The 12,876-nt window shown below is 44.9% G+C and overlaps 1 protein-coding gene across 1 annotated transcript in view; it reads left to right on the plus strand.

Moving 5' to 3' along the window:
• Positions 1-10,873: 10,873 nt before the first annotated feature.
• The window catches only part of MAN2A1 (mannosidase alpha class 2A member 1), a 166,665-nt gene continuing 164,662 nt past the window's right edge, over positions 10,874-12,876 (plus strand). Inside the window, exon 1 of the mRNA XM_003981174.6 lies at positions 10,874-11,359. Coding sequence (XP_003981223.4) covers positions 11,225-11,359 — 135 coding nt within the window. The 5' untranslated portion in view covers positions 10,874-11,224. The remainder of the gene's footprint in view (positions 11,360-12,876) is intronic.

Below are 12,876 nucleotides of genomic sequence, written 5' to 3' on the forward strand. Positions count from 1 at the left end.
TTTGGCTGTATTTCTCTTATAATTAATATCATTGAAACATTTTTTTTTTTCTGAAGCAGTGTTCCATGGCCCATCATTCAGCCCCCTGATGACAATAAGTAGTTGTGGCAGTTGGGACAGCAATAGTTTTCTGGCTCTACCTGCCCTCATGGGTTATGTTATTGAAACCAGCATCCAAGAGTCCTCAGCAGTCATAGCTCCACTGAGAGGTCAGCTCTGTACTGTACTGGAATCATTCATTCTTGGAGGCTCCATATATAACTCACTTCTCCAATCCTGACATTCATTTTTGCAAGCACAATCTATTAAATGCCTTTCTTCTTAAAAATAACTAAAATTGTTTCTATTTGTTTGCACCACCAAACCCTGACTGATACACATCCTGAAAGTTACTTCAGAAAATCTATTCACTGTATACAAGGTATAAGATACCATAACTCTGTAGAATGCTGTATCAAAAAGACAAGGGCCGGGGCGCCTGGGTGGCGCAGTCGGTTAAGCGTCCGACTTCAGCCAGGTCATGATCTCGCGGTCGGTGAGTTCGAGCCCCGCGTCGGGCTCTGGGCTGATGGCTCAGATCCTGGAGCCTGTTTCCGATTCTGTGTCTCCCTCTCTCTCTGCCCCTCCCCCGTTCATGCTCTGTCTCTCTCTGTCCCAAAAATAAATAAACGTTGAAAAATAAAAATAAAAATAAAAAAAGACAAGGGGTTTGGAAGCCAGAAAAAATAAGCCACACCATTTAGTATCTCTGTATCCCAAAGCAGATTGCTTAACCACTCTGTATCGAAGTTCCTTTATATATTAAATAGATTTTAACATGCTAAACTTCCAGAGTTGTGAGAATTACATGGGGCAGCACAAGAAAAGCACAACTGGTCATAGCACACACTGGTCATTCACTATGTGGAGTTTATTTCTATCTATCCCCATATTGGAATTCTCTTTGTAGTTAATTAGTAAAATAATTTGGGGAGAAATTCTATTAAAATTGTATACATACCTACATATGTGTATATTTATCTATCTTCTGTCTTTCTATCTATATACACACCCTTATAGGAACACAAAGATTGAGTGCTGATTGATTCACAGTGACAAGAGGAGTAGGTTTAAATGAAGTTCAAGAGCAAAGAGACTTCCAGTATGAGCCAGAGCAACCCATTATGAGTGTTACCAATTCACCCCAACTGGTGCCTCAAGGCCCAAATAATAATTAATTCATTCAATGAATATTTATTAGGCCTTGACATTTGTAGACACTATTTTACTCACTAAGATACAGTGAAAAATCAAAAGGCCCCTGACTTTCAGGAGCTTGCATTCTATTGGAAGAGACACTCAGAAGACAATAAGTAATTTCAAATAGTGAGAAACACTATGAAGAAAAGGCACTCTTCTTTTAGCTCTGTTTCCCTTACCTTCTCCGAAGTTTACTGTTACTTGACTCATCCTCTCTCTCAGCTTCCTTTCAGGGAAGGAAAAGCAAAGGGAGGTGAAGATTATGTCAACAATGTCAAGATTCTCTTAGGTAGGCGAGTAGTTTCAAGATCTGCGAAGGGTCTTGGGCCTGTCACTATTTTCTTGACACCAGCAGAAAACACGAGATGCCTGGATTAGAGACAAAAGAACATGTCAAAGCAGCATGAGCATGATGTTGGTGTTAGTTTCCCATGTCCCTCAAATCCCACAGGGTCTAAAGAAGGAGCCCAAGTGGGTGCCATATACATAGGAGATTTCTGTCATAGGCCAAGGAATACTGAACTTGGAGAACACACTGCTTTTAAAGTTTTGGTAAGTAAGCCTACTCTTTGTTTGGAAGAAAGTATTACTTGGTTCCTCAAGGTTGCTGGCTGCAAATACAATCCTGAAAAATGACCCAAATAAAGAGCAGTCAGGGTCTCTTTTATTCTTGGCATATACCCAGAAATAATGTGTAGAGATGCTCAGGGCCCTTGGCAGACTGATTTTCCCAACAGGTAGGAGATAAAAGGATTGAACCTTCCATCCTTTATGTTTTATGCAATCACAATTATAAAATTTTCTAAAGTTATGAGTACTCAGAACTTTGTTCCTTCCTCCTTCCAAACTTATATCTTAGATATGATGTATGTAGGCAACTGAAGAGTTCAGACAGACTTAGAGTAGCAGCTGGCAAGGGAAGAGATAAATTTTCCAGTTGTTACCAAATATAACCTCAGGATCTTCTGTAGATATAGACCTTCTCATCATTAGAAGCATGGAACTAGACCTCATACCTTCCAGAAACCTCACCCCAGGCTTTTTTCCTGTTCAATATTACATTGATTGCCCATTTTAACAAACCTCAGCTGCAAAAATATACTTATGTGGGTAGGGAAAATAGTATAATATGTTCCTTCCCTGAGCACTCCTCACATGGCCGTTGCTCTTGAATCCTGCTACAAAGGGTCCTTGCTGGATCATCCTTACAGCCAACTTTTCTTGGATCAATGTCAGGGAGAGAAAATTGTAGACTTCCTCTATGACATACCAGTGCTGTCCAATGAGGGCTCCATTATCTGCTTCCTGTAATGGCTATTTCATATGTTCTCTACCCTACTCACTGCTTCCTGGAAACATTCTTCTTTCCCAGAGAAGATGGAAGGTGTCTGGGGAATGCTCTCCTAACATGTTATGTGTTACCTCTTGTAATCCTACAGTAAATGCTGAAAAATAGCTATTACTATCCCCATGTGGCATGTTGGAAAATGGAGTTTTGTAGATATCATGTAACTTTCCCAAAGCCAGAAAAGCAATGTGTCCTGGAGAAGGAATCAGATTGAATCCTTACGATATGGGTCCTGCCCTGCCCTCATGCAGCTTCCAGATACAGTGAAATAAAACTTCTTCTTTAAAAAAAAATGTTTGTACAAAAATCCCTAGCTTCCTAAGCCACAGAAACATAAGCACTATAGAGAATGTTTGCTTTTACTTTTCCTAATACATTTTCTCATATCATAAGGATGAGACCTTTAGCTGTTTGTTTCCCTAATAACAGAGTTAATTGCTCAGATCCAAAGGGAGAATAAAACTTCTCTTATCTTCCCCAGAGCAAAATATTATGTCCTGAGATAGGCACCTAGGTTAGCTCTGAAGGTGCTGGGAGACTGGATTATTACCTTTCTAGTTATTTAAATTCCAACTAGGAATGAAGCCCCAGAGCTCAGAAACATCTGGAGTAAGGAGGAGACTCTTTCAGGAGATGAGGAGGAACAGCTGTATCCTTTACCTTCGTAAACACAGAAAAATCACTTCTTGTCCCCTGTCTGTAGAGTACCTGGCCACTGATGTAGAAAAATTTTCATTGTCTTTCATGATATTGCCCCAGGGGTAATACCTGGGGCAAGCTGGCAGGGGGTAGCATGCAGTTCTTACTTACTCTGGGGTAGTAAGAAATCTCTGATCCACAGCACCTCATGTGCTCATTCAAGATAAAATAAATAAAGATAACTATTAAAAACACATCACTAGACAATTCAGAGAAGGGAGAAGAACACAAATACTTCTAGACCATGAAATAAGTAGTTATAACAAATACCTGGTAATGTATTTGAAGAGAGAGTGTTTGAGTTTTTTGTGTGTGGAATGAGTAGGAGTTTGTTGATGGACAAGGAAGCTGAAAGGCATGCTAAACATAAAGAATTATACCAAGGATATGAGGTGCACCTTTGTTCAAGTTTTATAAAATTGGACCTTTATTCAGGGTGCTTTATTTCCACATATCACAAAATTGTCATATTATATTAATTTCATTATGATAAGATACTCTACTGCCATCTTCCAGAAGATAGTTCCAATAACTACACAAATTGACAATATCAGCAATATGTACAGCACCGCTTAAAGGTGTCCTATGTATGGTCTATACAATTGTACATAGTGGCCCCGTGTCCTTGGCTCAACAGGGAGAAAGCAAGTTGTTCAGCATAACTTGGATGAAGATTGTGTGTGAAAGAGCGGGAAGAGACAAAGCTGGATAGAAAGGCAGGGGTCAGAACTGGAAGGAACTTAGGGTCCATACCAATGTGATTAGAATTAGATCTGAGAGTGCTGGGAAACTACTGATGGATTTTAGGCAAGAACATGTGATTGAAATTTTCACAAAGCTAGAGCATTGGGAAAGTGGTGACAATAGGACAAGATCAGACAGGAGATCCAGTAAGAGACCAGAAGATCACAGGAGCTCTATGATAGGAAGACAGGGAGGAGGCTGACTTCTTTGGTCTTAGAGGGAGGAGGGGAGGTCTTCTTCCTGCCAGAGTGATTCTCTTTTTCACAGCTTTTGGTTCCCATCACTATACCTTCTTTGCTACCTACCACCGTGCTCTTTCACTTTTCCTTTTCCTGTGTCTTTAATCTCTCTCTCCACTTGCTTCATCCCTGCAGGCTTCGGTTACCCCAATATGTCAAAGTCTTGCTTCTGCCCACCCTTGTTTTTCTACATGAGTATTTTCTGCTGCATTAGAGTGGCTTTATTCACTCTCCAGATCAGGAAAATCCTATGCTTCTAACCAACAAGTGGTTGAATAACCCCTATGCAGCGGTGTGGTAGCTGGTAGAACCACAAGGATAACTACTGAAGTTACGATGTTGGCTTGCCATGCTTCCAGAGATTCAACCATTAAGATGCTAACAGGCTCAACTGGATTTAGGTAATTTATTACTTACACAGCAAAAACAGTATCAGTGTGGTGTCACCTCCCCACATCTCTAGTCCCACAGGATGACAGTAAACTGGAGGGACCTGATGACAGAGAAGAGTTATGGGTTGATCTTCTCCTGAGAAGCCATCTAAACTATAGCCTGGCAGTTTCTAGACTTACACAGAAGCTTGAACTTATATTTGAAAGTGGGTGGAGTAACATAGAAAGTCCTGGGCTCAATTGAAACTAGGGAGTTTGATGAGAAAAGGCTTTAGAGCAGTCTGCTTCTCCAAAGAAACTTATCTCCCCTTGGCCGTGGAGGAATTGCAGGGCATTCCACCAAGACTCTGATCAGACTTGGCTTATGTAAAGACATGGGAAGTCATGTGGCAACAGGGCTCTATACCACTGACTCCACCCCTGACCTTTCATGTATCCAAGTAAGAATAATTTTCAAGAGTCTGGGCCACCCATTAGATTACCTAATTAATTATAATGATTGATTGTAGAAATTTGGACCAAATATTTTCCATTCATCTTAGGCCAGAGCAGATCAGAGTGACCGTGGCTATGACTCCTAGAAAGATGGTCAGTCTAACTTGAAAGATAAATTACAAAAAGGTTCCCCATCCACAGCCAAGCCAGTTAAGTACGTCTCAGGTGTTGTTGAGACTGAACTGAGAAAGCCACACTGCTTTCTCTCTAAGGCAGAAGATAGACTGTTTCACTTTCCTGATTCATTAATCTAAGTGAAACAATAGGTGTTGGCATTTGAAAATATTCTCCCTTGACTGGCTAGCAGGAGGTCTGGGGCAACATGATTTTTTATAATCACTTGGATTAGAGAGTTTAAAATGGTTTATGTTTGTCAGGCAAGTAGAGGTCTGATGAGTATAAGTACACTCACATGAGTATAAGTACACTAGTGGGGGCATAAACTGTATTAGGAATGTTAAATATCCTTTATTACAATAAAGGTGAGTCAATTATGTGTCCCTTATGGTGGGCAAACTCCTTGATTGAAGCTAAATAATTTCCTGCAAAGCAGGCTGCAATGCTTCTGAAGAGAACAATCTGGCTATGATAGCCAACTAGCCTAGCCCTTATGGTATGGACTGTTCCAGGTGAATTAGATTCTGCTAATATGTTTGTAGTGACTTCAGCAATGGCATTTTGCTGACATGGGGGTCAAGGTTTAATTCTCCAATGTTTGAAGGAAAAGCTGTTAAGTTTTTGTCAGTAGGGTCAGGAGGGAATGATAGATGCAGCAGTTAAATTCAGCTACTGCTGGTCTGGAAAAAACATACAAGAGAATTTTGTTTTTTTCCTTACATGATAGAGACCCCAAGGGACTGACAATAATACCAGCCTAGCGGGAATCTTAATGATGTCCAGAAAATTAATTTTGTTCTATCATCTCAGGTGGAGGTCATCCACCTGAAAGGTAACAGTCCTTAGTTTAAGATCTAAAAACTACGGATCTGAGTTTTAACATCTAAGAGTCCAGGATTTAAGTTAAGGATGGATATTCAAGCTTACAAAGGAATTCTGAGAGGACAGTCCAGGTCAGGTGTCCTATAAGTGAGAGCCAAGAGAAGCTTAGTGATTCTTTCCCCAACCCCTGACTTCCCGGGGTTTAGGGTATTCTTTTCCTACCAGATGGGCTGTTGATTTCCTTCCATAGCCACATGATTGGTATGACCAGTCTCTGCAGCAATCACTTTATTCTTTTTCCCAATCCTCATCATTTCTAACCTATGCCATTTTCTTGGATTCATCTCATCTCTCAGTGGCTTTTTTTTTTTTTTTTTTTTTTTTGGTAGAGCTTGTACCATCCTGGAACTTGTCCCACCCTAAAAGTGTGGGACATGCCAGGACCACTTTAGAGTTGTCATCTCATGCTCATGATTAGTTTCTCCTGCCCTCTAATTCAAATATACCATACCAAGACATCTGAAATACCTGCTACTTCCAGTTCATCAGATCCAATTAGCATAATGTTGTCATTTTGAACAACCAAAATGAACCAGTGTGATGCTTTGTGGAATGTCAAGAGGATCAACATTTCTGTAGGCTATATTAAGGAGAATTGATGTGCCCCCAAGGTAACCCTGTAAAGGCATTCCATTGGCCCTGTTAGGTAATCACCAACTGCTTCTGATTTTTTTTTTTTATAAATAAGTATAGAAAAGATGGCATTAGCTATATCAATAGCTGTATACCAAGTACCAGGTACTATGTTGATTTGTTCCAGTAAAAATACTGCATCTGGGACAAAAGCCACAATTGGAATTACCTCCTGATTAAGTTTATAGTAATCCACATTTTCCAAGATCCATATGACTTTTGCACTGGCTAAATAGGTGAGTTAAGTGGGAATGTGATAGGTATCACCACCATTGCTTCTTTCAAGTCTTTTCTGGTGGTATTGTTTCTGGTTTGCTATCTTGGAAGACAGTGAAATATCCAGGAGTTTCCCATATAGGTCTTCTTATCATAATGGCCCTCATCTCATGGGAAAAAAAGCCAATGGGCGGGGGGTATTGTCAGTTCTAGAACTGAAAAAATAACCACACAGTTGGTGTGTGGATCAAATGAATTAACAGGACCAACTGTGAGTAGGACACGAGCTAAGACTTCATTTAACTACTGACCAAGATAAACTCCAACTTTGGTTGAATCATAAAAGTGGTGTTTTTTATTCTTAGGGATTAGCATCAATTCAGATCCAGTGTCTAATAAACCTCAAAAGATTTGCATATTTCATTTTCTCCAATGTACTGTCACTCTAGTAAATGGCCACACAGCGCTACAATACACTGTGTATTGTAGCAAAGGTGAAGGGTCCTTCCTGAAGGAGTCTCCTTCAGTCAAGGGGTTTTTGAGTCTGTGAATTGGTTTAGGTGTGAAAACTGAGTGAGAAGCTGTGATTGTCCACTATACTAACTCAAGTTAGATTTTACCTACCTGACTTACAGCTTGTCCTATTATAAATATCAAGCAGTACTCTTATTTGGTTGCCTATCTGTTTTGTTCCTAGGGCACCTCTGTGGGCCAAGGCAGTCTGAGTGCCTATACATACTTGTCGTTGCCCTTTAACACAAATGTAACCAAATTATATGTGATACCCAAGTGCCACTTGTCCTCTTGCTATTAGGTTCTGTCATCTCCACTGAAATCCAGATGCCCAAATCAATGGTACATCCTCTATAATCATACATGGCCTACAGAGGGGGACATCCATACAGAGTTTCAAAGATTCATGTCTTCCTCTCACGAATTTATTTCTCATTTTTTCGGCTTAGAGCGTGTCTTTGGGCCTTTGACGGAACACAGTTGAAGACGGGTATGCAGATTGTATATGATAAGTATAACATTTCCCTAAACCATGGATTCCCTGTTCCACATGTCTGGGAAAGTTGGGCACCTCAACTTCACCAATTGTATGCCACCAATGAGTCCAAGTTTCAATCAACCAAACTGTTAGAACCACCTCTAGCTGCATAAGCTAAAACAAAAAATTAACATCCTAACAACGAATTTGGTTCAATATAGTGTTCTACTCCACCCTCCATGGTCTGATGCCGGTAGAAGCCACTCCCACACATGTTCAAGAGGTTTCTGCCTATGTATTAACATAGTAACCACATTGTAGTTACCTTGGTGTGAACCTATCCCCCAAGAGCATGCAGAGTTAAGACTATAGTGGCATCAGAGGGTGATTGTGGTGGGTTTTGAGGAGAATATATATATTCCCTTTCAAGCATCGTCCCCAGGTGAGGTTGTCACAAAGCTTTCAAGCAGAGGAAATCTACCTCCTCAGACACTGGAGAGAGCAACCTACTTCCACTGGTAAGAAAGGCCCAGAGTGACTTAATGTTTCAAAATTGCCAGTTTCATCTGGGCCCAACCCATTTTCAGTTTTGAAGTCCTATTATTTAATAACCGATACCCTAACTTTTGCATGAGAAACTTGGCACATCTGTGAATTCAATGGAAGTTGTAATTCAGGAACCAGAAATTTTTAATTTTGTGTTGAATTTTCAGAAATATCATTTATCTGAAATTCTCTTAGAGTTGTTATGGAAGCTCTCTGGTTTTCATGTCCTAACTTTGATCTGTGCTTGTCGTTTCTCTTTGTAAGCATTCAAAGGAACTCAAAAGAATCCATATCACACCATAGTCCTTGTAGTCACCTTACAGCCATACCAGTCACCTTACAGCCACAGCTACTTGGGCCCCCAAGGCACATGGTTCAGTTGGTACTTCATCACAATCAGCCACAGGAAATTGATTAATTGGGGTGCCCCGGGTGCCATGAATCACTAGCATCTTATTTCCCTTTGGCAGGGAGTTCAGCATCGAGCTCAAGCCAAAGACCCAATCAAACCAAATTCCTAACCTCATCTCTTGGGGTTACAGGTAAAGCTTAATAAAAAATAAAAAGCTTAAGCAAAAATATTATAAACTACAATAGATAATTAATGAGGGATTCACTAGGGGGAAGATAACCCCTAGAGGATATAGAAACAGCAGTTTTAAGGAGCAAATCTTATAATTAACCCCTGGGCTGGGACAGAGCTCCCCAAAGAGGAGCTCGCCAGCCCCTCACAGGGCTAAGATCCAGACTTTATTGGAGACGGCAGAGTCCTCAAACTCTGGCTCACTGAATGGCACAGAAGTCACATCTACAGAACACTACCCTGTGGAACCTAATACAAATCTTGTCTCTACAGAGCCTGGAGAGTTATTCATGGGTAGTGGCTCACTTTAGGGCCTCCTCTACAGAACCACTAGAGTTAGGGATGATGGAGGAATTTTCTGATGGAAAAATCTCCAGTGCCAAGCTAGTGGAGCTTGGCACTGGAGAAAGCCAGGTATACTGCAAGCGCCTGCCTACCCGTATACCAAAACCAAGAAGCAAAACCCTTTTCTTCCTGCGATGTCTCTTCAGCGCCCTCTACTGACAAAGCTTCAGCACCTGCTGTCAAAGAAAAACTTACTTAAAAGGGCCCAGATCCATTTTCACGGTGCAGTCAAAAAGGGTGGATTTGGGATTGAGCAGCAATTAAACACTAACCCCCACGACCATTACTTCTTAGGCTCCACTCATAGATTTTGTAGCCAGCTGTCGTTGGCAGTCTCCTTTCCTTCACGTTTCATCAGGAAGTCACCAAAAGCAACAGAGGAAAAGAGGAGCCTGAACTTAATGAGAAGCCCCTTTCTCCTCTATTTCTACAGCTCCTCACCAAGTTGCCGTCCCAGACACGCCAGGCCCGGTTCCTCAAGGACAGGAAACCTGGGCACCAAAAAGGAAATGAGGAGAAAGCTCACACTCTGTGGAACGTAGGCTGCTGGCGTCTGAAGGCCTCAGAGGGCCTCACCTCCACCCAGGCTGCCTGCCAGTTCACAAAAGCCGTCCGAGGTCTTCTCTCCGCCTGGGCTCAGGGAGGAGGGTGCGGGGCGGGCCCGTTGGGCGGCGCACTGTGATTGGGCACCTGAGGCCCCGCCCCATCCCGGCGCGTCGAGAATGGGCGGGGCCAGCCGCCTGCTCTGCTCCAGGGCTGCGGGCGCGTATTGACCCAGCAGCCGCCTTGCCGCGGCAGTTTCCTCCTGCTCGTGGCGGACGTTGTAGGAGCGCCGAGTGGCGCTGGAGAACCGGCGCTTCGTTTCGCAGCTGCCGCCGCCATCTCCGCATTTACAGGGCGGGAAGGAGGGAAGGGACTTGCGGCTGCAGCTGGAGCGGGCTTCTCTCCGGGGACCCTCCTCTTCTTGCTCTCCTTTTCCTCCTCCGCGCGCCGCCGCCGCCCGCCCCCTGCGCCCTCCCCGCGCAGCCCGGGTCCGGGAGGGGAGAAGAAGGGGCGCCGGGGGGCGGGAGAGGCCGGCTGGCGGACGCGCGCTCGGAGGAAACTCCTGCCCGTTCCGTGCGTCCCCGCGCCCGGGGTGCACCCCGGCCCGGCCTCGGCGGCGGCGGTGGCGGCGGCAGCAGGAAGGCGCTCTGGCGGGGGCGGCGCCGCGGGGGCGGGTCTGGCCGTCCCGGCGCTAAGTTGTGGGGCCGGGCTCCTCCCGACCCGATTCTTTTACCCTGGGCTGTTCAGACGCAGCTCGGTGCTGTCTACCCCAGCTCCGCCGATCCCGCATCTCTTGGGTGAGGGGGACACGCCTGCCCTCGTCTAGAAAACTTTTCCTGCTGACTCGGTCGGGGCGGCGGTGGCAGGAAGTCCGGACAGCGACCTCTTCTCCTCCTGCCCTACGCGCCCTGCCGGGTGCCGGCGCCGAGCTCGAGATCAAGTTTGCGGGGGCCCCTTCCGGGCTGCAGGCGGGTCCCGCCTTAGGAGGGGACGCCCGACCCCAGGGAGGGCGGTGGGCCCGGGCGAAGGCCGAGGGCGCGTGGTGGCGCCGGAGACAAGGTGCGGAGTGCGGTCGGAATCCGCACCCACAGCCGAAAGCACGGAGAGCAGGAGCCCGGGAGCAGAGAGCCTCCGGCGGCCGCTTGCAGGAGTCCACAGCCCTCCTCCTCCTTTGGTGAGGACAGTGTCCTAGCCCCGAGTGTATCGAGGAAAATGAAGTTAAGCCGGCAGTTCACCGTGTTCGGCAGCGCGATCTTCTGTGTGGTGATCTTCTCGCTCTACCTGATGCTGGACCGGGGTCACTTAGACTACCCCAAGAGCCCGCGCCGCGAGGGTTCTTTTCCTCAGGTAAGCACCGGCGTGGGGCTCCACGAGCGTAGGCGTGGGGGCCCGTGTTCCCAGCTGTTTCGCGACCTCTTCCTCCCGCCGAGGTTCCGCGCCGGGGCAGGGCGAGGCCGAACTGGAGGAGGCTCCGAGCCTCCTACAGCCTCGGCTCTGCAGCGTTCGGACCACGGTGCCGGCGACCCGTGAGCCTCCTCCTCGCGGGCGCGCCGAGTTAACAAAGTGCCGGGCGGCATGCGGTGGCGGGATCGCGCTCCAGGGTAGTGGCCATGTTCCCGCACTCGCATTCGGGCCTGTTGGGGTGGCCTGGGGCACCTGCCGGTTGGGGAACCGACGCAGCGCCCGATTACCGCTCTTGGGCAGCCCCTCGGCACACACAGGGTTAAGCTGCACAGACCCCCCCCCCCGCGCCCCCAGTCGCCAAAATTGATCAGACAGACCCCATCTGGTCTGTTTTTTCACCCCACTGTCTCTCGAGAAATAAGCAAAAGTTTATTTCGTGTTGCAGACCTCTTAGATGTGAATCTGTAGGGTTGATTTTAGTGTCGTCATTCTTCAGCTATTACATAGGGTTTGTTTGGAGCAGACGTGGGAGCCCAGTAGGGAAGCGCGTGTTATACTCAAGCCGGAAGCTGTGGGGCGCTCAGTCCTGCGCCCAGTGGTCAAATTCTCCATCGAGTTGGGAAACCACCGGTCTTAAGTCTTTTATTTAAAGTTACTAAAATTAAGCAAACAGACAATCGGTTCTGTTTGTAAGGATACCGCGCCGCGTGTGCGATTTCAGTTTCAATTTCTTTGCCCCTGACCTGTGCAGTTAAGAAATTTTAGTAAAACTGGGTGTTGTGTATACTCTGTAATGAATGAACCTGAAGATCTCAAAGCCGTGACAAGCTGATCTAACTACTCGACCCAGGGATATTGAACAGGTTGACGAGGTTTTTTTGTTTTTTGTTTTTTGTTTTTCTTTTTTGACCATGTAAGTGCCAGAGAATATCCTTGCCATTTGTTCTTGTGTTATGCTAGGGCGAAAGGCTTGAATTTAATTAAAATTAAATTGTGAAAGTGAAAAAAGACTTCTTTGTGGATGCTGTCATCCATACAGAGCCCTCAAATGTTTTGCAGGTGATAGGTATTAGAAATGCTGTTGCAAACATGTTTCAAAAAATTTAAAAGCTTCTTCTTAGGTAGTAAGCACTGTGGAGCATCTTTCAATCTTCACTTCAGAGTCTGTCCAGTGCCTGTTCATGAGACTGGATAAAAGTTATAAAAGGGGATGGGGAGTTCACCCTGTGAAGCCATAGCAAAAGGAATTCTAAGCCTTGCTTAATATGTTGTATAATTTGGGGACTAAACTTGCTGTGATTTTTTTTTTCACCCCAGTAATCACATTTTCAGAATTTTCTCCATTACAGGAAAAATCATAAAAGCTGATATATTTTACTTAAGCTGTTATCTTGAATAATGTCCTTTGGCTTTGGCTTGATGATCACTTGGAAGTGATTTATGCAAACATCTGGGGCTGG

The sequence above is a fragment of the Felis catus genome, chromosome A1 (assembly GCF_018350175.1).
Source record: "Felis catus isolate Fca126 chromosome A1, F.catus_Fca126_mat1.0, whole genome shotgun sequence".
In the NCBI taxonomy this organism is placed as follows: Eukaryota; Metazoa; Chordata; class Mammalia; order Carnivora; family Felidae; genus Felis; species Felis catus.